The 27,470-nt window shown below is 34.8% G+C and overlaps 1 protein-coding gene and 1 long non-coding RNA gene across 2 annotated transcripts in view; one reads left to right on the top strand and one right to left on the bottom strand.

The window, feature by feature from the left end:
- Nucleotides 1–1,286: 1,286 nt before the first annotated feature.
- RhoBTB (Rho-related BTB domain containing) overlaps nucleotides 1,287–27,470 on the top strand; it is a 29,795-nt gene continuing 3,611 nt past the window's right edge. The window contains exons 1-3 of the mRNA XM_065365784.1: nucleotides 1,287–1,811; nucleotides 26,967–27,178; nucleotides 27,357–27,460. Coding sequence (XP_065221856.1) covers nucleotides 1,754–1,811; nucleotides 26,967–27,178; nucleotides 27,357–27,460 — 374 coding nt within the window. The 5' untranslated portion in view covers nucleotides 1,287–1,753. The remainder of the gene's footprint in view (nucleotides 1,812–26,966; nucleotides 27,179–27,356; nucleotides 27,461–27,470) is intronic.
- On the bottom strand, nucleotides 1,714–27,098 carry LOC135846598 (uncharacterized). The gene is made up of 3 exons (XR_010558987.1): nucleotides 26,958–27,098; nucleotides 11,123–11,233; nucleotides 1,714–1,847 (listed from the first exon to the last, which is right to left on the bottom strand). It is a non-coding gene; the product is annotated as an uncharacterized LOC135846598 (long non-coding RNA).

Raw genomic sequence — 27,470 nt, 5'->3', positions numbered from 1 at the left:
GACGAATAATTCGACATAAAATGGAGAATACAGATACACACGACACAGTGGTGGTGGTGGTGTCGTCAAATTTGAATTTACGTATCTAGATTTTATACAATAATAAGTTAAAAGTTTCCGGTATAGCGTAATACGACGATGAACACGAGAGCTTTATTTAGGTTACCGGATACTCCTATAAATATTGCCGAGAATTAAATTATTTGTAAAGATTAAAGCTCTGTCTCTGTCTCTCTCCCTCTCTCGGATCTCCGTATATAAGTTATAAAATATGACAAGATCGATGCTATGTAGTATGACGATGGAAAGCTAACATACGAATAGGTATGCAGATGTTGTCAGCAGGAACCACTATTGGGAGCAAAAAGGACAATTGGACGGTTATTAGATTTGGCAGCGCAGATTTCCTCCTCCTATGACACCTCTGGCTCTATTTGAATTCATCTGTCATTTGAATTGAATAACCTCAAGAGATGGTGTCATTTTACATCACGTACCTACCTACCTACGTAGGTACTTATAGTCTTCTTTACGTATCCAAATACTTACGTAAGCGTAACCATCCGCATTCTAACATACTAAAGTCGTAGTATGACGATCAAACAGGCCCTGAGAATGATTCATTCAAAGGTTACCTTTTGTATTCGATTTTTTTTCTGACAATCGTACCCCATGATGGATCAAGATATCGTAATCTGAGTCATAGGTCTAGAACCTTAGTTGAATCTTGTTTTCTTGCCCTCTTTCTCTCCTCTAGGTGTCGGTTGCTAATCACATGGACCAGATTTTCGCCCCCTCAAACGATTTTTTGGCGGTATTAGCCACAAATCAAAACAAAAATCATCAAGAAGGATGAGAATAACACCAGCCTCAATGATCAAAACGACAACGACGCGACGACGACGTCGCGACGGATATGATGTCGTTGTCTCTGTCGAGAATCAAATCGTGTAAATAAAATTCAATCTGTAGCTTCGTGTACCTCACCTTACCAACGCCTCGTCGTCAATTTTAATTACGCCAGTAAATTTACACTGCGAATGCGAGTACACCACACAGCACACAGTGGCAAACAAGTACCAACGTTTAACCACCAGTACGAATTACATTCGCGACATAGTACGAGTACATACGTAATGTAATATAAGAAATTTGATATAGCCACATTATCATCGTCTCTCTTTCTTCATCTCTCACTCGCACACGTACAATTACATGGCATCGTTCTACGAGTAACAAGGACGTCATAATACACACGGTCCATAGCGTACATTTATATGCGATTCTTGTAGTTTGTTTTTCATTTTTCAACGCTCTTAGGTACTTAAACCTATACTCGTATTTGACTTATATACGTACTGATATCTGCGTCGGTTAATCCTTTTTTTTTTATTCAATTGGCCTGATACCCGACGTCGTAAATGGTAAAATTTTCTAACGTTATCGTGTGTCGTGTAACGTGTTCAAGACCCCTCGAATGATAAGCACGCGTACGCTGAGACGTGTCGTATTTTATATTATTATTTTTTTGTTTTTTGAAACTACTCAGTGTTTGTGAAGTACCTAGGTAATCGTAAAAATAGAAGAACTTATGTGTAAGTGTCGCGTGAAATGACCGGTGGCATCGTCGTGTACGGATACGCTGTATTCAATTGACACGTGTGATTAGGTAGCTTACTTTTTCGTTTTTTACGTATCCTCCTCGAGCAGGAGTTCCTTCGATTTGCCATCATCCCGATTGAACTTTTCACCAATGTCCAGCTGGACCAGTTTCAGTGAGACTTTATGGACTGGAGGCAATTGGATACCAGGTAATTTCATATTTTTTCACAATCAAACTTTCGTATCTGAAAACAAAACAGAATTAAAAAATAATTAAATAATACATAAGTAAAAATACGTAGGTACCTATTCAACTATGCTGATGCAGAAAATACACATCAAATAAGTTCGTTGTACCCTTTCAACTTAAGGAGATCATTGATGTACTGTAATAAATTGATCAACACTCGACGATAGAGAAAGATGGTTCATCAAGTTGGAAAATTCAATTTTTTTTTCAAAATTGCCACCCCTTTTTACACAGAATTTTTCAAGAACAATGGAAAACAAAATTAAGAAGGTCAGTGGTCATTGGACATGACATAAATGTAAGAATGAGAGTGAGGTGCGGAGACCGAATTGGATTAACTTTGTGCAAAATTATCCATGAATTTTTTTTATACCTTGTAAAATGCTTCAATTGGTTTCATTTTTCATACTTATCTATGTCTTCGATGAGGAGACCACTTAAACCAAAAAATAAAATAAAATAAAAATTGAAACATTTACAAACATTTTTTTTCTTTTGAATTATGAATCCTCCTCTGGAATACTGAACAATGACAAGAAATGAAAAAAATTCTCTCACGTTTGTTGAGGTCCCTGGTCATAATTTTTTGCTACAGGTACATTACTCCATAATTTTTTTTTCAATTTTTGTTTCGTGTAATGACCTCAGTGTTGAAAACTGGAGCAGGGTGTCTAACAAAACTCCCATGACAAAAAATCATGACTTTTTCATGACATATTTTTCAAATTTTTACTGCTTGAAAATACCCCCCCCCCTCAAAAAAATTAATAAACAACTTGAAACTGCGAGGAATTTTTTCAAATTTTTCTTTTTTCTGATTTTTTGAACAAATTTTTTATTTTGTATTTTCTCATTTTATGGGCTTTAAAAAAATTTCAAGTCTGTTTCCACCAAATTCATGACTTTTTCACGACTTTCATGACGGTTATTGATGAAAAATTGAGACGACATACACGTCAGAAAAGTTCGATTAACATTTTGACTTTTGACAACCTCGAATCTCTTCTACATAGGTAGGTACATTAAAACTAACAATTTTAAAACATTTCCAGGATTTTTTTTTGAACAAAAATTCTCAAAAAAAAGCAAACCAATTTTTTTTGAAATGAATACATTGTGACACCCCTGAATTTCTGATAAAAAATCGAAAAGAGCTCGTTGGTAGATACTCATTTTTTTTAAAAAAAAAAAGAGTACGTACCTTTGGTAACCAAAAAAGCTCAAAAATGTAACCAAAAAAAGGACAAAATATTGCAATGCAGAAAAAATTCACCGAAAAAACCAGAACTTTTCGTTTATATGTAATTGAAATCTAAAAATGGAACTCGATAGAAAGTTGTGCTTACAATTTTACCAAAATGCAGGGATTTTAGGCAATAAGTACCAAAACGTTGATTTTGTAACTTACTGATTAATAAAAGTACAGATTTTTTGGCAATGTGGCGCACCAAAGTAAGAATTTTGCCTTCTTTTTTTTGGCAAAACGCGAAACTGTAGACAATTTTAATTAAAAAAAAGGGCTTTTCTGCAATCTCTGGTAAAATACAAAGGCAAAACAGGATAAATTTTTGAAAAAGATGAAACTTTTAGGAATTTTCTGCAAAAAATAAAACTTAATTCTTGACGATTCAAGTACATACATAGAAAGTGAGAATTTTTGCTTGTTTTGGCAGAAAACAAGGCTTCGACAATAACTAGGTAATTATAGCTAAAGGTAAGTAGAGCTTTTCAGCAAATATTGGCAATTTTGCTGAAAAGCAAGAATTTTTGTCTAAAATTTTTCAAAAAGCAATTTTTGTTCAAAATTTTTGGAAAAAAATGAGAGACATTTGGGTGTTTTTTTGGAAAAAGCGAGACTTGAGAGCAATTTTGCTAAAAAATGAAAATTTTAGTTGAAAAGAAAGATTTTTACAATTTTATCGAAAAACAGACTTTTTGGAAATAATTGGCAAAAATGTGATATTTTTCGTTGAGAAAAAGGGATTTTTTGGTAATTTTTGGCAAAAAAAACACTCAATTGGGGGTTCAATTTTTGCGGAAAAAGTGTGATTTTTCAGAAATTTTGCTAAAGAGCGAGATAAGTACGTATTTTGTCATTTGCAATAATCAAGACTTTTGGCAATTATTGGAAAAAAGTGATACCTACATTTTCGCAATTTTTGTCAAAAGATCGATTCTTTTTTCGATTTTTGCCAATTTTTGCCAAAAAAGCAAAACTTTTGGGATATTTTTAAAAATTTTCACCAAGAAACAAGTTTTTTTTGGAACTTTGGCGCATGAATGGAACTTGCATCCCCTTTCCACTTCCCTCCAATAGTTCTCCAATTTGATTTTAAAATTTTTCTACTGATTTCATCAAGTATATTAGATATTACCTACCTATTTATTTCTTCGTCTATCAAGATCATGAGATTAGAATATACCCTATTATCATATTATTTTTTTCATTCATTTGTTAGACTTCAATTAAATGCTACTTTTAAACATTGTGAACTTTTTTGCAAAATTTTAAAGAAAACGAGAAATTTTTGAAGAGAATTGCTGTTTTGATTTTTATATTTTTTCAAAAAGGATGCTCAAAAAGTTGATTAATCCTAATCTAAATTATAAGGGATGAAGGAAGATAAAGGCATTTGATCTCAATGATCGCAGGCAGACTGTCAGGGATGTCCTATTTTTTACGATTGTTTTTTTCCCTGATAAACCCGAAATTTCGAAAGAATGCCATGTTCAAGTCCAAATATTAAATGAAATCGACGTTTTGAAAATGTTTCAAACTGGTACACGATTCTACGACCACTGAAGAAAATTTGTGGGGGGGGGCAAGAAAGGGTTTAAATTAAAATTTTTTTGAACATTAATAAACAATAAAGTTTTAAATTCATGCTTCTTCGATCTAGGTTCGTCCGACACAAAAAATTTGCTGTCAGTTGGGATTACCCCCCCCCCCCCAACCCTTCAGCCCTCTATTGAGAAAAATATGCCAACCATTCGCGGGGGCGTAGTAGGATCATGCAAGAATAAAAATAAAGCTTTGGCTAAATTTAAACGAAATATCACAGGAAAATCTTCAAAAAAAAACAACAACAACACGTTGGCTAAAAATTCCATTCCCACTTTGAACTCGAATCAAAAAATCATATGCTACACGCAAAACATTACAATTGAATAAAAACACCCTTTACGTGGTTCGAATCGCGATAAACCTCCCACATTGTACGCCTTCACAAGTCATCAACCCGTGTAGAAAAAAATTTATGCAATTTTCGCGTGTCCGGAAATTTCAAGGTTGATGGAACGCTGACCGTTGAGACCCAAATAAACGAAATAACGAATCATTTCGAACGAGTCGTTAATACATAGTTAATTTTCTAAAGAAAAAATTGGTAGTTGAATATAATTTTGTTTCAAACTCCTCATTCTTCAAAATCTAAAATTATTCGCACCCAAAAAGGAATAGGTAAAATTAATATTGAAACAGGTAATTTTTTTTTCATTCGAAAAAATATCGATGGTTTAAATTAGAAATGGAAATACCCAAATAAGCGGTCAATAGCCTAATAACATTGACTTTCACTTTATGAAGTAAATACATCGTACGTGTACTTATGCATATTTAATTGCGATAAATTTACAATTTTTTAAGATAATAGCAGTGAAAATCTTGATACGCTGCTCTACCCTTGAAAATTACTTTTTTAATCAGACAGGTACTTGAATACCTGTACTTTGGATTGACAAGACGTTTTCTAGGAAAAGCACTGAAAAGTACACATTCAACACTTTCCATCTTTAGTAAGAAAGAATCCCTTGTTGAAAAAAAAGCAAAAACTTCCACGATTCCAATATCCAAGTTAAGTGAGAGCTACATGAAAGAAAACTTTAAAAAATCACAAATTACGAAACAAATCAGTGTTACCACTCAATTTACGACAAACAAACTGTATAAAAATTCTCCTACAAAAGTACAGGTATTTCTAAAAGATTGAGAAATCTTCAAGAACGGGAAGACGATGATCCATCATTTAGAATACTACGAGAGTAAAAATTCCTTTCCCATAATTTCTTCTCAAAAGTTACCTACTTTTCAAACAAAGCAAAACTTTTCAATTTTTTACTTCGAAATAAAAATAATTTCAAGCAAACTTCTGTCGAAGAATTTCACACGAATAATTACTATCAAACGCCTGTCTCGAGTATACCTAAATCCACAAGGAGGAACAAAAAAGACACCTCGATGGTTTTTTCGACAGTAAGGTATTTTCCGACTGAAAAATTCCTCTTCAAAGTAATTTTTTAGCCAAGCAAAAAAGAAAATATAGGACGATTCGAGCAAAGTAAAAAACTTGCTTAGATATTTTTTCCTTTGAACAGAACGTGAAAAAAAATATATAAAGGCCAAAAGGACACCGTAGGTAAATAGTAAATCACCTCTGTCGTATTTTCCGCCACCCGTCGAGTTTATTTTCTCAAATTCAGTATGAAACTTTGGTCTAAATCTTCGCCTCGCTTGTCTTTTGGAACGTGTTAGTTTATCGCAGCAGCAATATCTCGTCGCGAATCTTTCGAGCTGCGATGTTGACTATTGCAAAAGTTCGTCAGTAGTTAAAAACGAGCAAAATAGCACGTCGTCTTCTTTAGTGAACTCTCGAAAGTCGAGCAGAATCGGGGTAGGGGGTGGAAAATCCAGGCAGCCCGTGGTTAAATTCAAACGCCTGTTTCATTTCCGGATCCGAGCATCCGTTCGGTTCGTTTAAGCTTTTGTGAAGCACGACGAGGTTGTCTTAGGCGGTGAAAAAAAATCCCAAGACACCTCAACGAACATCGAGCCATTTTACCATAACCGATTGTAATGGAAAACTGCACAAAACAAACCTCTTTGGATACGGAAGTACACTAGAATGGAAATCAAGGAGGTGATTTTTCATCGTCGACGTTCTATCGTATGGTTGGTATTGTGTTTCTTAGGCGAAGGCCAATTTCAAGGGAAAATTTTACCAGCACCGATGAACTTTAAATGAAAATTTATTATCGCTTATCCGCATCCGGATCGCGAAGGGGTAAAAGGGAGGGGAGGGGAGACCACTTTCTGCTTTTCTTATACGCCGTAAAATTACGTTTCAACACGTTACACACATAGCCCGACCACACAGGACACGAGGAGTGGAGCAAGTTGCCAGGATAAAGGATCAAAGAGCAAGGGGAGAGAGAGAGAGTTGAAAAAGTGTAAACAAATTCCCCCCTTCGGTCACCGTCCTGCGAGCTGATCCCTCGTGGCTGGACGAAATTTTCTAGCAGCTTTAGGCCGAAAAAGCTCTGGTGGCGTATCGGTCTGCCAACGATATTGGTAACACTGGCGTTATTTTCGGTGGCCAGTTTTTCCGCAGCCTTGTTTTCAAATTGTACTACGTACGTATTCTTCGCCAAGTTCGCAGCACTATCGTACACGTTTTAGTAGTTCAAACCACAAATGCATCGCGTAACGTAATATCACGCGTTGGCTTTTTACCCCTTAAAGGAAAAACAATGTGTTTCTTCGGCCTTTTTTTCATTCCGATCCTCGCGTAAATTTCCTAAATTTTTTGTCCTATTTTTTTTATACTTACTGTAAAAATTTGGAGTAATTTTTTTTCTTTTTTTTGGAAGTTTTATACTCGTCAAATAATATTATAGAGTTTCGAGAATTTTTTTTTTTCATGCATCCGGTAATATGGTTTTTATTACGGTTTTATGAACAGTTTATATCATTTGAGTTACCTTTGATTATCAATTTAAGGTGAGTAATGGTAGTTGTTTTTTTTTTTGATAAACTATAATAGAATCGTGTATGCTTAGACATGTGGTTAAGGTAGGTACACGAAGTTGGTGTGTTTTTCGATCGACGGCGATATAAACACGAGCGAAGAGAGATAAAAGGGGAGCAGTCATGTGTCCTGGGATGAACCTTTGCATTCCCCTATCCGCTGCTGGCTGTTTTGCCCCCCTAGTACAGAGTTGGTTGTCTAAGCTATCGTATGGTAAGGGGGTTGAAATACAGATATAATGTCCGTGACCTATCGCATCGTTACATTTTGACCCCTTATATTTTGCTGGTACATGTCTGAGCGAATTTTATTTCGTTTCTTATCTGGAATTCGTAGTACGTTGAATGGGTTGCAATTCGAGTTTCTTGTTGGTTGGCTTCTTTATATACGTTCGAGATACCAGAGTTTTGTATGGTTTTTTTTTCGATTCGATGTTTTTCATTTTCAAATTGCAGTTTGTAAATGTCGAGTATTGGGTCGTTTCGTCGTTTTCCTTCTTTCTACAGATGTTCCACACTGTGGTAGAGATAACATCACAAATTATGGACTGTTTTGAAGATCCGGGTTTTTCAAAATACAGTACTTAATCTGAGTATTATGGAAAACCTTCGTTAAAGTCGTTTCATTAGAAAATCATTCGAAAAAAGACGATTAGACTCAATTTGTGAGCAAAAAATATAGAAGATGGAGCCAACACCATTTTAAAAAATTCTTAGGGTTGGAGGTTCTAAATGTTTCGTTGAGATGGGGTATTTCTGCCCCCTTCCCTCGCAGACAGTTTCAAAAGGAGAAAAGCTTTTCTACTTTTAAAAAAAGGTGAAAAACTGAGCACAAAAATTGGTTAATATTTTATCACAGAAAGAGAAAAACTGATGACTTTTCACAAAAAACTGTTTTTAATTTTCCCTCTCACCCCCTCCCCTAAAAATTCGAGTTGAAAGAAAACTGATGCATGGAAATTGATAAAATAGTACTTAAATCTTGAGAATAAAATACATAACATAAAAATTATGCAAAATAAGGCATGTAATCGGTTTAGAATACACAAAAAAATGTTATTCAATTAAAAATTGACCGAATAACTGTGCAGAAATTGAAAAAATACCATCAAAAAGAGAGGAAAAAGAATGCAAAAAATCGTTAAATTCAATTTTTTTTAAAAAAATAGGCCTAGCTTGATTTGAAACTTTACGTGAAGAATGCAAAAAATTCATTGAAATGAAATTTAAAACCTACAAAACGTGGGAACATTTTCAATTAATTCATACCAAACATTTTGATTGGAATTTTTAAATACGTAATTTTATCAAAATTTCAATGAACAACTGCAACATTTTCAAAAATATTTCCATAAAAATTTTGTAGATTTCTTGAGAACTGCCCACAATTATTTTTTCATGAAACATTTTTTTTTTAAAATTTAAATAAGATTCTAACAACTTTTAGAATGGTTTCAACAAATTCCCATCCAATTTTTTACCTCTTTGAACGAATTTTTAAAAGAGTTGATACAATTATCATAAATTTTTTCATAATAATCTTGATTCTTTTCAAAATATTTTCGGAAATTTTGATGTTTTTTCAACAACATCGATGTCTGGTCTATCCATTTTTATGCCATTTAGCATCATTTACCTAATTCAAAAATCATCGAGTTTTTTTTCACGCAAATGGATTTTTTCAAATTGAAAAAAAAAACAAGAGAGAAATAAAACGAGTAAAAAAAGGTTTAGACATGAATTTTAAATAAGTGGATGACCCAAAAAAGGAGTCAGGGGTTTCCAAACTGGAACAATTCCACGTTTCTTCTTGATAAAAATGATGAAACATAGAAAAAAACGACGAATTCGGCCTACATTCGAGTCGATGGTGTAGGACCAAAAGACAAAAAATCAGTACTTTGTATTTCTGGAGGTCTTCAGCAGCCCAACTAAAAATTATCGAGAAATGACCCAAAAAAGACGACTGTGGTAAAACTTTGAGCTCTCTCAGTCAATATTTGAGTCCCCTCCCCTCTCTCAGGAAAACAGTTTCCGTTTTTTTAAAAATCTTATAAATGAGAAAAATTATTTCAGTTATTATAATCACAATACTGTAACTAACCCCAGCTCTGGTTCATTCACCTCTCCTCCCCTCGCATCACTATAAATATTTCTTCTTCTTATTCTTCTTTTTTTTTGATTCTTTTCAAGATGACATGAAAATTTGAAAAATTGAATCTTTATGTACTCATCCTCAAGAATAAGCCAAGTACGTATTTTTTGGATGCATGAAAAAGGAGGGCGAAGGAGAAAATTTGTCGATAAGGATTTCTACAAACAAATCAGATTGGTAAACATATTTTTCATTTGAAAACTCTGGTTAATCATACCTGAACCTTGAAAATCTCCACTAAAAATGATACTTTCACATCGCCTCCCTCTCTCAACCACAAGAATATGAAAACGGAAATAGTCTATTGAATGATTCGGCAGAAAAAAGGTCATATGAAGTTGATTTTGATGATTTTTCGTCCATTTTCAAATGTTTGTTCTTTAAGGAAAGGAGGTGAGGGGAGTGTTGATCACGTTTTTTCGAAGTTTTTTCACAAGAATTTATACAAAGTTGGTTTTTAGATTTTTTGAAATTGGCAGTAATGATCAGAAAATTGGCACCGCTGTTTTTCAGAATACTTCCCTATAGTTTCAGAAATGATAGTTTTTGATATTTTGGCTTAATTAATGCGAAATATTGGAGAAAAAATTTTCAAAATACGAATTTATCCCAAAATGAGTGATTTGCAAATTTTCAACCACTCAGTAGAACTCTGAAAATGGTCTTGGATTTTGACGGCAATAGCCTTGATCGACGCAGAATCTCGAATACTTATAGCCTATGTACTTTCATTTGGGACTGGGACATTTTTTCAAAGAAAGGTTGAGTAGCGACAGGAGCGAGAAAAAACATGATTTTTACGAGAATTCCTTCTCTTTGAGACCTCATCTCTCCTCTTCAGAGGCACCTCGGAGGCTGAAATTTTATGTAGTTAATCTTTCAAATCAAAATTAAGGTTTTTGCTGAATTTGGTCAAAATTTGCAGACTTATGTTTTGGAGGATCCATTCAATGCAGAATCAGTCCAGAGTTTAGGCGTAGATTTTGGGATTAAAAATTATTCTCCTTAAATATTTCCTTTTGCCAATTAAAACAAATAATTATGATTCAAATAGAATTTTAAAAAGATTTCTCAACTAAATGAGCTGCTATTGCTGGTTTCAAATTCAACTTTACAGCAGATTAAATAAAAATGCAATGGTACAGATTCATCGTTGCAGAAAATTATTAAACGTGGAATGGAAAGGACAAAGGCATCTTCATTCTAAAGCCTAATTACCTCACCAGGAATTGTTCTAATTTACCGTGTGCCTTTCTTTAGTATAAACCATGTTGTAGTACACTATAATAATTCTTTTCCTTAAAACACTTACCGATTTTTCATGTCCTTGGCTAGGTAGAATGGAAGTATCACTCGAGTATGACCTACAATTTTGCACCCTTTCTTCTCCGGTTTGATGTACTCGTCTCGTATACGTAAAAAGCTGCAACAAACAATTTCTTCGATTAAGCAGGCAATTCTAAGTATACCATAAAGGAGTGTATTGAACGTTTTGAATCGACGAATACTATATGTACATTTATTAAGCACGCCATTCCGCGTTTGTACGTACTTGACTCATCGATTAAGAACAATTAAAACACGAAAGTAGTATCAAGAACAAAGAAGCCATAGTAATAATATTCTCGATTCTCGCGTCCGAGACCGCGGCAGTGTGAGTCATATGCATAAGCCAGCAATTAACTTTACGTACAATGGAGAGACAGACAAGCGCCTGAAATCCCTTCTAAAGTACGGTATATGTACAAGATGCAGGCAGATTTGAATCAAGTATGCATTATATGTAGTTTATAAGCTCAGGGATTCCACAATGTAGAAAATTTTTCCATCACTTTGTTCGTCTTCCGAGACGAAACATACTTGAAGTTCGCTGCTACGAGTAGGTACTACGTACGTGTCGAATCCCCAGACTCCAGACGAGAAAATCGACTTTAATAGATTTTTCCCTTCGACGTTCTCGCGTTGTCCTGGTTCGTTAACGCGTGTACTTACACTTAGTTCAATGAACTTTCTATAGTCTACGTCATGATAGTAGTTAGTACATAGTGCACCACACATACGAGTCATTTTCACTCGTTGGTCTTTTATTCGTGCAATAAATTCATTTGTTAGTACATTTAGTACTGGATGTGATATCATTGTACGTACATAGGACATGCATTGGTATTTCTCATGCTCTGGTCTCTATATCCCTGTTCGTACTTCACACCTCATACACTATTCAACATAACGTGCATCCCGGTTAATCGAGTAACCTATTTAAACGCCCAACTTGTGCGAATTGTATAACCTCTGGCGGTGAACTTATGCACTTTGCTGCGATAACAGTATGCATTCGAACTGGCTGGAAAATAGTCTGTTTTTATATCCTTTAATTCCGGCCAGAGCCAGAATCAACCCTTAAGCCCTTTTATACTGACTCATTGTACTGGATCGAATCGTGTAATATTTAACATTTGTACCTAACAATCTGCCTGCAGTACTACATACACGTACTAAAGTACAAATGTGAAGGAACCCCCCTCGGCCATCCCCTTCCAATTTTTTTTTCATTTGATCCCAAAACACATTGAATGCGAATTTTAACGCGGTCGAAAACATGATTACTTTGGAGATATCTCTGCAGTTGATTCACAATAGAGATATCCCAACATAGCAAAAATTTGTTAGCCTTTTGAAGGATTTTCAAAATATATATATACAAGCAAATATTACCCGTCCTGCGGACGGGTCACCGATAAACATTTATTTTAAATAAAAAAAAGTAATGAAAAATTTCTATAACTGCTATTTTTCCATTTGGGAGAAGGGGGTATTTTCAACGTGAAAACAACTAATAAAATGAGGAATGCGCGAGAATAGGAAAATACCACGTTTACTTGGTACCTTGGCTTGAAAGTAAAAGCATTCAAAAAAATTGCCCTCGCTTTCCTCCTTGATAAAATTTCCACTTTTATACACGTATATGAAAGGCTTGGAATCCAACCATCCAGAAAATCAAATTCAGCATCCTAAAAACCCCATACATTCATACCATGTTGAATTTTGTGAAATTTCATGTTTTGTACCACCCCTCCCCCGTTTGAGGGCTCACATAATTTTAAAAGAAACTGTAGTCTCAATCTCAAATTATCAGAATGAAAATTTTCAAATGCTTTTGCCCTCACTAATTCGAATAGCGAAGGCATTGAGCCATGCTAGGATCCTGGCTCAATTTTTTGATTTTAAGGTATACCTATTTTTATTTACAAAATGAAAATGATGATGGCAATTTTTAATAAGTCATAATAAGCTATGAATTAAATCTCAATTATCAGAATCAAAATTTTCAAATGCTTTTGCCCTCGCTATTTCTGGCTTAATTTGTTGAGTATTAGGTATATTTTTATTTACAAAATGAAAATGAAATTTTTTTATAAGTCATAATAGGCTATGAATATAACTAAATTACCCACATGGATGTACATATCAAGTATCAATTTTTAGTCCTAATAAAGTGATTAAATTGCCGACTTTTTTTGAGCTTGAAGCACATTTTTAGGTCAGGCCTGGTTCGTTTTTTTTTTTAAATCAAATTTTCTAAAAATCTATTACCTATTTATTCAAATTCAAAAAAGTTGATAAATAAACGGGTATGATTTATCGTTACGACAAAAAAGGGGGAATGCAAGACAAAAATAAGAGGTTTAAGCGACAGAAAAAATGAATACCATGGCCCACAAAAAACACGACAAAAAAATTACTTCAAGACAGGCATTTTATATTGAACGGTAAAAAAAATGCATTCAACGACAAATAATTATTTTACAGGACAACGAGAAAAGCGAAATTCACGACACAATAGTATCTAGGAACCACTAATTTTATGATTAAAAAAACGGCAATTTATACAATTAAAAAGAGACTACACCGACTACACATTTGCAAATTGATAGAAAAAAAAATTCATTGCACCAATAGTGCCTTTTTGGATTTATCTGGCCTCCCAAGCTTGCGTTTTTGGCCGAAGGAAATGGATTTTGCCTCCGGGGGGGGGGGGGGCGAACGCATTTTTGACAACTTTGCATTCCAAGTACATGTTTACATGTTGTTCTTTTCATGAAATATGGGCATGAGCAAGTTGATAATTCCAAATTGTTTGATACAATGCTGATTTTCCAAATTCCATGTGTGAGTTTGAGGAATTCGTCAAAAGTTTTCCAATGTTTATCTGCAGATTTGAAGGTTTTGCTGATTTTCCAAATTCCATGTGTGAGTTTGAGGAATTCGTCAAAAGTTTTCCAATGTTTATCTGCAGATTTGAAGGTTTCGATCAATTTGGGGAGTAATTGAGTGTTTGGCTGTGCTGGAGGTGGTGAAAAAAAAGGAAGCAATGCTGGAATCCCCTGGAATTTGAATCACTTTTTTGTTTTGAGCAGCCCATTGATACCCAGAGATCCACTCTTTTAAAGACGCATCTGGAGAAGTGGCAATCATGTAGACAGTTTTGAATTACAACTTTATCATATTCCATTGTACCAATTATGTGCAGTTCAAACAATATAACTAAGTATACAGGATGTAATAGTTGTCGCTGAAAATCATACTTTGTCATTCTAACACTCATATCTGTCGGGAGAAGCAGTCGTTATTCATAAACAAAAATAGTTGTGATGAAGACCTGTTTAGTCGTTTAAAAACTTCTGTTTTTAGTACCCAATTTGTCGTTAATACCCCTCTTATTGTCGTAAGACTTGCCTGTTGTTCAAACCACCTTTTTTGTCGTTCGATTAAATATTTCCCATAAATAAACTTCTCACACAGAATTTTTTTTTACATCTCAAATTACAAAATTCTAAGAGCATTTGCCCCACTTAGTTTGGGTCTTTTTGCTTTTGTTTTTTAGAACTGAAATTTCTACAATAAATCACTTGAATTTTGAAATTTTCAAGACAAAAAAATCAAATTCTTCCCATAACAAAAACATTGTTCTTTCAATTATCAAAATTGAAATTTTCAAATTCCATCTCGCATCTTTGCTGCCATGTAGGTATGGTGCACCTATACATAAGATGAGGGCAAGATTTTTTATTTTACCTACATCAAGGCAACTTGGCAATTTTTGATTCAAAATTTCCTGGATTTGAACTGATTTTACACTGGACATTCAAAAAAAATCTAACCATTTGGATATACTTATCAAATTTCCTGTTTTTAAACTCATTGTTATGCAAGGAGTAAAAATTCCAAATTGACTAAGTGAAAAAAATTGAAGTTGAAGAGATATGATCGGCTAATGAGTTCACCCATACTTTTCTAATTCCTTCAGGAATAGAATAGATCCACCTTCGATCTCCTATTCTCTAAGCATGTTAAAAATTGAAGCTTTGATGATTTTGTAAAATGCTTAGCCAATCGGAAATATTCGGCGGAGAAATAAAAGCTCTTGATGACGTCATATTCGTGACGTCATCAAAACTTTGAAGCTTAATTACAGCTTTTTAAGGCCTCTAATCGCAAAAAAAATTTCAGTACAACCATCTACGCATCACGCTAAACATTTTGAGTATTTTTTCACAATTTTCCGTCCAGCGGTTTTGCAGTGATGGCGTGACAAAGAAAACACCGTTTCAATTTATTAAGTAGATATATATATGTACCTTAGGATCAAAAAAGAGGGAAAAAAACAAAATTTCACCAATTGAACAGGAAAGCTGTAATTTGATACGTGCCTCATTTTTGACTTTCATACTCAATAAAGAAAAAAAAAAAAAATGACAGCCGTTTTGAATAGTATCGGAGCATCCAGCAGATTTTTCGAAATTAAAATTTCCACAAAGCTGAAATTCAACTTACACCACATTTTTTAAAATGACGAATCGACTAAAGATTGTTTTAAGCCGTTCTGGAACTTCCAGTAATATTTTGAAAGCACCACTTTTCGAAAAAAAATCATTTAAGATCTGTCCAAATCAAATTTTGTGCCCATGAACACCTTCAGTCAACAACTTAGCATATCAAAAATGAGGAATAAAATAAATTTTAGAAAAGTAGACCTCGTGCTCAATCCCCCCCCCCCCAAAAAGAAAGTAACCAAACACGAAAAAAAAACACATTTTAATATAAAGACAAATTGTCTGAAAAACAGAACATTGTTTTAAATTTTAAAAATTTGGACTAATTTTGCAACTTTTTGGCAAAGAAGTGAGGATTTTTATAATTTCTGGCAAAAAAGCCAATTTTTGGAAAGAAGTAAGACTTTGGCAATCTTAGCAAAAAGCAAGACCTTTTGGAAATTATTGGCAAAAAAGTGAAAATTTTTGTAAACAAGCAAGAGCAAGAATGCCAGACTATGACAATTTTAGAAAAAAGTAGGGCCTTTTGTCAGGTACTAGGGGGTCAAAAAATGATACATATTTTTTCGAAATTTCAGCCAAAAAAGCTTTTCATGGTCAATTCTTGGAAAAATGTGAGACTTTTTAAATTTTTTTTCAAAAAATATTAGCCATTTTGCTGAAAAGTAAAAATTTTTGTCATTTTTGAAAAAACGAGAATTTTTGGCAGCATGCAACATTCTGACAATTTTAGCAAAAGACAAGGATTTTTGGCAATTTCCAGAACCTAAGAAAAAAGTTTTGAACACAGTTTTAAAAAAAAAGGAAGACTTTTTGGAGGAAAGGTGAAATTTGTCAGCTATTTTGCTGGAATGTAATTTTTTGCAAAAAGCAAGACTTTGCGGCAATTATTGGCAAAAAAGATACCCTTTTGCCATTTTGGTCGAAAAACAAGAATTTTGGACATTTTTGATTTAGAAAAGGAATATTTTGGAATTTTTCGCAAAAAGCGAAAATTTTTGTAAACTTTTAATAAAGCGAGAATTTTGTCAAATTTTTGGCAAAAATTAAGACTTTGACAATTTTAGTAAAACGCAGAATCTTCAGATAGGTAATTAGGGGTCAAAAAATAACACATTTTTGCAGTCCTGTCAAAAAACGATAATTGCACAATTTTTGAAAAAGAGTGAGTGAAATTTTTTGGAATTTTCTGCAAAAAGAAAACAATTTTCAGTAATTTTGCTAAAAAATAAAATTTTTCGTAATTTTTGAAAAAGCGAGAATTTTTGACAAAAAGCAAGACTTTTTCAATTTAAGCAAAAGGAAAAGCTTTTTTGGCAATTTCCGACAAAAAAGGCTACCTAAACTGCTGCTTCTTGCTAAAATTGTCAATTTGATTTTTTTCCAAAAATTGACAAAAATTTTCGCTTTCCAGCAATGTTGCCAAAAATTACACTTCTTTCCAAAAATTCAAAAATTCAGTTTTTTTTAAAAAAATGCCTAATTATTGTTTATGGCAATTATAGTGGAAAAAAATATACCTTTTTGCAATTTTGGCCTAAAAAGCGAGAATTCTGGAAAATTTTGAAAAAAATAAGACGTTTTGGAATTTTCTGCGAGAAAACAACAATTTTAGCCAACTTTAGGCGATTTTCAGCAAAAAGCAGGACTTTGACAATTTTTTGAAAATTACAAAAAAATGATACTTTTTTGTAATTTTTGTCGAAAAAGCGATACACACACTTTCTTTATAAAAAATACATTTCGACTCGCCAAATAAAACAGATCTACTTGTTCAGATGAGCTTTAAATACCTTCTCATAGAGGTTGTCGAAGTACACAGAAAGTATTTGAATTCGAAATTCCTGCTGGAGAACACTGATTGTGTGCGAGAGATTCCAGAACGACTGGAATTTACGAAAAAAAAAATTTCAGTGTAACCGAAATTTCAACATTTAAGTAACTTATTTATGCAGGAATTTTGAAAAAAAAAACTTTCACTAATTTTTGAGTTATTTCAACATTTTTAAAATTCGTCAAAAATGGAAAAATAAATTTGGGCACCTGAAATTTTGGAGGTTTTTTGACATGCTAGATTCAAGTATTCAAGTTTTTTTTTTCATCCGAGTACAATTTAGAAGCCTCTGAATCCGAGTTTTGAGCTTATAAACGAGAAGCTTGTGGCATTTGAATTCAAGTAAGAAGGGCAAGGAGAGCAAAACTATACCTTTAAAATCGTACTTCTTTTCAAAAAATTGAATTTTGCTAAAATTTTCATCATTGAGGAAATTTTTTCTCCCTTACAACCGTTCAACTGTTTTGGAGAAAATGAGCCAGAAAATTTTAAAATACGCCATCTCTTAGAAAAACTCTTCCCAGTCCTTTCAAATTTCATATCTCATCGAACTCCAACATTTATTTCAAAAATCATTCATTGTTCATATCGGCAAAACCTTGAAAACTGGAAAAGAAATTTCCATCGCTGTAAAATTTTTACGATAACTTGCAAAGTATTTCGTTTTTGTAATTCTTTTCCCGAATCTTTATCGTAAATTTAATACACGATAAAAAAGTTAGGAAATTGAATTTTTTTTCTCCCCTGCCTGCTACGCCTTATTGTAAAACATCCTCCCTTCGGTAATTCTGTTAACTTTTCGTTACGGTTCACTGACAAGACGTGTGCGTCTTTTAATATCGACAACAATCGAATCGAGTCCCATAGCGAACGAGTCATTCAAGCGAATACGTGTACCTCCCAAAAAATAAAATAAAAAATCGTAAGCAAAATATAAAAACGCGGAAAAATTCTTTCAAAACATACCGGGACAATTTGCCCCGTCAACATTTGCCATTCACTTCGTTATTCCGTCAACAATGCGTAACACAATTCATCGCTTTTGGCAAATACGAGTAAACAATACAATGACAACGATGGAGACGCAAAACAGCCCAGTCGAGTCGGGATTCCGATACAGTGAGGCGCACAAACAAGACAACCTCACCGAGTGAAAATAATACATTAAAGTGTATAAGGCGTCCTAGTCGTACCCCGCGAGCTGCGCCCTTTCCCGAGTGCAAATCGAAAGTTAGTATGACGTCATTACGAAAACAACAATATTCTAGCCCGGCCGGCTGCTCGAGAAAATGCGAATTTCCGAAATTAATTTTTTTTCCGGACGTTGCCGTTTCTATAGGGCATAGGCGGGTTTTGCGCCAGGAGCAAGAAGAGGGCTCGTTCGCACAGAGCTGACCCGGGCTACTGCGTGGTAATTGACTTCGCGCAAATGGTCGTTTCTATTTACATATCGTGTAAGGACCTTTTAATATATCATGAACCAGGAAATACCAACGAAGTGGTTAATAAAGGCAGCCAGCAGGGAAATCCGATCCAGCCCCCTGAATATTCGTCGTCGGTCGTTAATCCACCCTCTTTGCCCCCTCCCCCCTCAGCTGCTAATGCGACACTACAGGCGCGACCTGATTTATACGGCGGCGTGTCGGTGAAGCTCTCATCCAAATTCGAAGTTTATCCGTAAAGCCCAAAAGCCTGTGTTTAAGATGCTCCCCGCCCCCCCCCCCCGCCCCCGCGTACCTTGCTGTGCTTTTCTTCGCTCTTATGTACCTACGTTGCTACGTTGTATATCGTGCGACGCAATAAAAATCGTAAACAATCGTCAAACGAAGAATTTCTTCCAATCGGGTTTTTGCTGCGTTAGATTTTGGACTTTTTAGTGGGTCGAAATGTTATGGCTTTAGAACAATGAGTTTTGTAAATCGAATTTTACTTTCTAAGGTTCGAAGAGATACACTGAAGGTGGAATGCGAGAAAAAAATGTTGGAAAGTTTTGATCAAATGCAGTAGGGTGATCTTTAATTTGGATTAAAAGTTACTCAGAAAAAATTTTAGCTATGAAGGTGCCCTTTGAAGGGAGATATGGGTTCTCAAAAAGCGAGCACTTTCGCTCCTACCCAACCTGTTTTACGAATAGAAAAAAACAGCCAACCCATCGAAAGATATCGTTTTTCAAACAAGAGAAATATTTAGGAATACAGTGGGGCCAATTTTTTAATCATTATTGCCAATTTTTTGAAAACTTTCCTCGATTTTCTGGAATTTGCAATGATGACCAGAAAATTAACACAAAATTTTATCGACTGTAAGTGAACCTAAGGTCGGTTGAGAGGGAATGGGGTTTCAAGAGGACTTTTATCACGGAAGTTCGAATTTATCGCCTCAAATAACTCAATCGAAAAATTGAAGTGAAAAACAAAAAGTAGGTAGTGAATTCGTTCAAAATTTTCTAAAAAAATGAATATGCGAATGCGAATATTTTAGAAAAAATACAAACATTGATCATTTGTTAGAAACGGCTGCCTTTAAAAAAAAGAAAATTAAAAATAGATATTCGTGTGATTTATAAGCTTTTCTGTGATGAATGCTATCGAATTGACTATTTTTAAGGTCGGGGGAGCGGGGGGAGTTCAGTTAGGAGGTTCTCGAAAAATTGTACAAAAAGTCGTGATTTTCAACAACAAAAATCCGTTGGATACCTGCTCTGATTTTGATGACATTTTATTCAAATTTTTGCCAACTTTCAATCATCTAGACGATTTTTGCAAGATTTTATTTAATTTCAAGACTTATCATTTTTTTTTTATTATTGTTTTATGCAATTTCTGGCAAGTTTTTGCTCAATTTTATAGAAATTCCACGAATTTTTGGCAATTTTCAATGATCATTATGTCAATTTTACAAATATTTTTCCGATACTTTTACGATTATTGCAAAATTTCAACTCATTCTGATAATCTTTGAGGATCTTGATATTTAAATTTCAGGAAAGAAGAAGAGAAATTTATTCAATAATATCAAAAAAAAGAGTCCTTTTTCAGTGTCGAGTTTTTCAGTCATTTGCCCAAATCAAGAAGGCGCTGGAGGCGTGGGAATGATCGGATCGTAAAAATAAGGTCATATTTGTATTTAGCGCCATTGAAAACATGCCATTTGATATATCACACGATTTTCTAAATTTTTTCAAATTTTCCTCCTATTTGAGGGGTGAGGGGCGGAGGAATGAATTTCCATTCCATTAAGAATGTTTTTTTTAGACATTTATTCTTCAAAATGGTAACAAAAGTTGAAGCCACATAACATTTGGAAAAATTTTAATGAATATCCTTCAAATTTGTAGTTTGAAAATTTTTTGAAGGGGGGCCTCAAACTCCTTTATACCCCACTAAAGGCGTGGAAAAGGTCGGATCGAAAAAATAAGATTATATTCGTATTTAGCGCCATTGAAAACATGCCATTTGATATATCACACGATTTTCTCCGGTTTTTCAAATTTTCCTCCTATTTGAGGGGAGGGGGGCGGAGGAATGAATTCCCATTCCACTAAGAATGCTTGTTTTAACCATTTATTCCTCAAAATAGCACCAAATGTTGATGTCACATAACATTTGGAAAAATTTTAGTGAATATCCTTCAAATTTATTGTTTGAATTTGAAAATTTTTTGAAGGGGAACCTCAAACCCTTTTAAGCCCCTACTGGAGGTGTGGAAAAGGTCGGATCGAAAAAATAAGGCCATATTCGTATTCAGCGCCAATGAAAACATGCCATTTGATATATCACACGATTTTCTCATTTTTTTCAAATTTCCCTCCCACTTGAGGGGGGGGGGGCAGAGGAATGGACTCCCATTTCATTAAGAATGCTTTTTATAGACATTTATTCTTCAAAATGGCACTAAAACTTGAATTCACATAACATTTGAAAAAATGTTAGTGAATATCCTTTAAATTCATTGTTTGAAAATTTTTCGAAAAGGGTCCCACACCCCTTTAGACCCCAATTTTGATTAAAATTCGAAAAAAAGAATGAAAGTCAAGTGACATATCGATTGTTACTGATTCAAAGGCACTGAGTTCGAATATTAGCTTATTTTTTTGATCTGGCGTCTTTGAACGCTCTTTCAGCAATTCAGCCCTCCCCAGGTCCCCAAAAAGATCAAAATTGTACCAAAAAATTGAAAAATTGCATGAGATGTGTGATTGGTTAGATTTTGGAGGCTCTGAGTTCGAATATCCATCTATTTTCCAAGTACGGCCCCTCAGAACCCCTCCCTCCCTCAAGTTTGAAGGTGAGGTGAGTTTAAATACCTGTTCACTTAAATTCAACTTCTCAGTGCTCTCCTTGGCTCGATTTGAAAAAATTAGATACTTAATTAGATGTTGAGGGAACACCAAATTCAGATCCAGAGCAGATTTCGTACAAGCATGAAATCGACTAACCAATTTTCTAACCTCCCTCTTCATTTATTTATTTTTCATCTCACGCGAAAGACAATTCCTTCGATTCTTATTCGTTCCGAATTTAATCTATCCCTGCCTTTCCGCGGCATTAGATTCGGCATTTTGCCAAAGTCACAAACAAAAGATACGCGATCTCGAAGCATAATTCAACATCAAAGGCAACGTGAAAAAAAAACACACCCTCTTCTTCAACCCCCAATCTCGATCTATATCGAATCTAAACCCAGGAAAACCAAGAAAGTCGCAATTTGTTACGCAGTTAACGCTGCTGTTCCGTTATAGTTACTCGTAATTTGTTATTCGTACCAAAAACTGATAAAAAGTTGGCATTTTATGGCACGCGAAAAAGCGTGTTACAAATTTTTAAGACTTTTTCTACGCACCGTATTAAGCGACTTTTTCATCCAAATATCGCGTCCTTTATTATATACGTAGTGCGTAAAATCGGCAGTTATACCGAGGAGAGGAGGAAAATACGAGTTCAAGGTATAAAGGGGGGAGGGGGGCTACACCGGGGTACAGTGCGTAGAGTAGTACGTGCGGTTGGTTGTTTTTTTCGCTTTCGTTCTTCAATTTTTAAATCAAAGGCTGCAAACGGCGCGTACCTACACATGGACGTGTGCGCTTTCAAAAGTTTCGGTAATAAACGCCTTGGGTAAAATTTTCACTCAATATGGCCCACCTCCTAGCCTCCTCCTTCGCTGTTTTATAGCCGTTCTCTTTTATACTTTAAATCCTACACGATACACGCGCCACCGCAGTATATCTGTGCGGTGGTGTGGTTAACCACTACAGAGCTCCATTTATGAGAGACAGAAACCGCGTTCAAATATTCCCTGGATGCGAGAGAACGATGAATTTTCAAATCTTTGTCGGCTCCATTGGAGTATTAGATAAATGTACCTTTTATCATACCTACCTAATATGCGCCATTAGGTACTTTGTTAGCTTAAATTCAATATCACGAGTACATTTTTACAGCATTATAAATACTGGTGGAAAATTATTGCAGTGCTGTGGAGGTCTTAAGAGCTTTAGATAGGTAAGTCAGACTTTTTAGGATTTGACCCAGAAAAATTCCCAAAGGGAGGAGGGGGGAATTAGTCCGCCATATGACAAAAGGAATAATTGTACCCCCCCCCCTCCACCTCCACCGATCATCTGGCATAACTTCTCTCTTAAAGGAGACATCCTTAAGGACCATTTTAAAGCAAACTTGTCAAAAAAAATTGGCCTTACTAACAGAATGGCGGCCATTTAAATAGATAGGTCAACCGAAATCACAGATTTTGCGTTCCAACAGCCAAAATTTCAAATGCCGAAGTGCATTTTTCAATTTTTGGCGAATTTTTAAAATCCAAATTTATGCTAAAAATGAAAAAAAATCGAAATTTTCTCAAATTGACCTAGAAAGCTGAAATTTGAAATATGCCCTGTTTTCGACCAACCAAATCAATTGGAAACGGTTTCAAACCGTTTTGAGCAGTTCTGGAGCCTCCAGCAGATTTTTGAAACTTGAAATTTTCACAAAACTTCATCAATGAAGTTGGAAATCCGAAATTCACGCTGCACTCTATAACTTAAACACGTTATCAAGTCGACTGCTGGTAGGTTCAAGTCATTTTGGAGTCTCTAGAGACTTTTTGAAAATTCTTGGAGCCTCCAGTAGATTTTTTAAACTTGAAATTGAGAAGGTACGGGGACGTAGCGAAGAACTATTTTCAGCTGAGGGAAAGGAACAGTGAACAGAAATCACGAAATTGCCAACTGGTCTATTTAAAAATTCTCAACCATCAGATAAATTTTGAGAGAATATTTCACTACTTCTTATCAATGAAAAATTAACTAGGTATCCATGAGTTAGAAAAACATTACTTTTAACATTTGGAAAGTTTGATCAAATATTTGACGAGTAAAATAATTCAGAACAGAGCAGATAACTTAGTACGAGTATTGCGAGAGAGAAAGCTTTCAGAAAATAGTTCATGGAGTAAAAAGGAATTAATTTCGATAAGAAATCATAATTTCAAAAGGTAATTTTTTTGGAGGGGCATAACATGACCCCAATTGGATGAAAAGGGTCCAAAATCATACCATCGGACAGCACCGTCCCCATTGTGATCAATATATCGAAATTTCGGCTTCCTGGGTCATTCCCACCCCATTTAAAGCGGAATCAAGGTGAAAATCCTTTTATTTTGCCCATATTTTCGGTTTTTTTCATCTTAAAAGGAGTGGGGATGACCTAGAAAGCTGAAATTTGGATATGTTGATCACAATGAGGATGCTGTCCGATGGTATGATTTTGGACCCTTTTCATCCAATTGGGGTCATGTTATGCCCCTCCAAAAAAATGACCTTTCTGTAATTTTCAACTTTGACCCTCCAGACTCCAGAGGTTAACTCTAGCTCCCAAAAGAATCCCATTCCCCAAGTTTGACTTCATTTTATCAATTAGAACAGGTTACAAGTCCCAAGTCATAAAATGTAAAATTATTAAAATCACCTCACTTTTAGGGGTCGTAGCGCCACCCCCCTTGAGGCTAGGGAGTTGGTCGATAGCTCATTTGATAGGTATTGGAGGGGAGATGAAATGATCACTGAGCTCATTTTACTCAAAATTTAATATTTCAGGAGTTTTGGACGAAAAACTGATTTTGGGGGGCTTTGATCCACTGTGGGGGGTTAGCTCGTGGGGTTCACCTATTTTTTTCTGCCATTTGACTGAGCTATAAGAGTTGACATGCTCTTTCCAGCAAACGTTGTTTTTCAAAAACCATCCCAAATAGAAATATTTTCATCAACATAGCCACTTTATGAGTTCCAAAACATTAAATAAATTGAAATAATTTCAAAAAAAAAATGAATGTAAAAAAAATAGCAAATTTGTAAAATGAAATCCTAAAATATTTCTACGATTTTCTGTGTTTTTCTTTTCTTCAAAAAAAATTGTTCAAATTTGTTTTCTTTAGGAAAGATGTACTAATTCCAATTTTGCAATTACGAAAACACTGCAGAACCACAGAACAGATAGAAATATTTGATATTTCGGATTTTTTTCCCCAAAATAATCTCATGGGAAAGGGGAGGGAGGGGATCACCTCCCCAAAAATAATCAGAACAGACGAACAGTTTTTCCACATTTTTAAAATAAAATTTACATTTTCATTTTCAAATAGCTTTTTCTATATGTATTTTTTTTTCAATAAGGTTTCATTCATTAATTTGCCACGTGGATGAATTTCCATCAAGTTTTCACTTATTTTTCTGAACACGAATTTTCATCTTGTTTTACTTCGTTTCGATGAAATTCGTTTTGAAATTTCGAGTGTTAAAATTCGTCAATCTTTTGTCACAATTTTTTTTCACTTCCTTTGCTCGATCTTGTTTCGTTCCATCAACACAATAGGCTCAACTCGCCAAACTTTTCGTTTAAAAAAGTTATTACCGATTGAAAAAAAAAAAAAAACGTGTCAGATTTCTCGTTCGTAAGATTATTTTTACAATTTTAAAAATTCGGTATCATTTATCTTTCTAATAGATTCTAAAACGTGCTGACAAATTATTCAAATTATTCTTCGTTCGTCATCCGATATAGCTAATTTCAGCCACAGCAGGTAAACATTTCGATATTTTTATCTTTCTCGCATCTCGACAATTTCATAATTTTGCAATTTAACACCGACGTCTTCCGTTTCACGACTTCGTTCTGGTATTAATTTCGCAAACGTAAACTTTCACTGGTACATTTTCGGTAATACTCGTATTTTCTTATCTATGTTAACACATTATGGCAGAACAGCGTGCGATAATTTCGACATAAAAATCTTTTATTAAACCCATCAAATCTTACTCAGATAATTCGACGATGTAATTTAGGAAACGAGAAGGAAAAACTCGTCCTATCCTCACTGTATCGTCAATCGATAGAGGGTAATTTATTTGCGCATTTGGCGAATTTACAACGTATACGTCGTACACAGTACATTTCTTCTTTTGCACGGTCCTCCTCCAATCTGTAAAAATTGCGCGTCGTCGTTTCACTTTCGTGAGCGGTTTTTCCTCCTTTTTTTTCCATCGCCGTTCACGCGAAATCCTACACATACAATTCGGGTAATAAAAATCCCTTCGTGGCCCTTCCTCTTCCTCTATATTCGTCATCCGGCGACGTCTTTTCGATAAACATGTGATTTGAAATTTATTCCTAGTCGTCTACGCCTCTCACCTTGTTTTGAAAAATACAAAATAAAAATATTATACAACGTAGGAATTAATTTAAAAAGCTGAAAAACTAAACGGTGGTTTAAATTTTTGTGAGAGAACGTTACTTATATGAATGAAGAATTGGTATTCGAATAAACGAAATTAAGCACGCGATCTCAATTACTGAAGGAATGAGTGGTAGTGAATAAGAAGGGGGAGGGGAAGGGGGTCGACGATATAATGATTCTTCAAATACCTATTTTTAGACAAATTCAAGTTTTAAAGCCTACAATCGGTGGTTTCTGGCATTGAAAAAATTGGTGTCAATGTTCAGGTCAAAAGTTATAGAGTATAGGGGGCAGAGGTAAAAGGGGTGGTACCGGTGCTGATATCGTTGAACTTGACTGCGACTCATAAATCGATACACGCACCTGATACATTAATATTTTAATACGTAGGTTCTCGAAGAAAGTTGGTAGGTAAGTAGGTGTATTTGTTCGGTCAAAAAATGAATAGGTATCGGCGATACGCATCATGTGTCAGCTGACTAAACCAAAAACCAAACACGAAGACTATATTAATGAATGTCTGGAAAAAGAAAGTAGGAGAGGAACAAAGCCTTCGAGAAAATTCAACCTTCTTCTGCTTACGTCATTGTAATAGGAAAATGTCATAAAGGTAAACGAACGAGGAAAATCAGAATTTTATGAGAAAAAAAATTGTCCAGACTTATAGGCTCCCAGATTTGAACATTTCAATATGTATCTTTAAAAAGGTATTTGGTACTTGGTAATTAATCTGGGTTTTTGATTTTTACCTGTTTCAGCATCGCAAGGTATAGTGGAGCCTTTAGTAATGATAGATAACGAACAACCCCATCAAGAGTTGGTGAAATGTGTCGTCGTTGGAGACACTGCTGTTGGAAAAACTCGTCTAATTTGCGCCCGAGCGTGTAATAAACGTTTATCGTTGTCGCAATTGTTAACCACTCATGTTCCGACCGTCTGGGCTATCGATCAGTATCGTATGTGTAAAGATGTAAGTTATAATAGCCGGTGTAAGTTTTACGTGTAGTTAAAGTCACGAGCATCCTCATTATCCCAGCAGGCGAAATAGAGATGTTCTTGAGTATAACGAGGATATTCTGTGGACAAAAAAAAAAATACACAATACAGATAAGTGTCCATAATAACTGAAAATAAACATCGATTTGCAGGTTTTGGAACGCTCATGGGAGGTAGTAGACGGAGTAAATGTCTCATTAAGATTATGGGACACATTCGGCGACCACGAGAAAGACCGAAGGTTCGCCTACGGAAGGTAATCATCT

The sequence above is a fragment of the Planococcus citri genome, chromosome 5 (assembly GCF_950023065.1).
Source record: "Planococcus citri chromosome 5, ihPlaCitr1.1, whole genome shotgun sequence".
In the NCBI taxonomy this organism is placed as follows: Eukaryota; Metazoa; Arthropoda; class Insecta; order Hemiptera; family Pseudococcidae; genus Planococcus; species Planococcus citri.
This window is presented reverse-complemented; position numbering and strand designations above follow the sequence as displayed.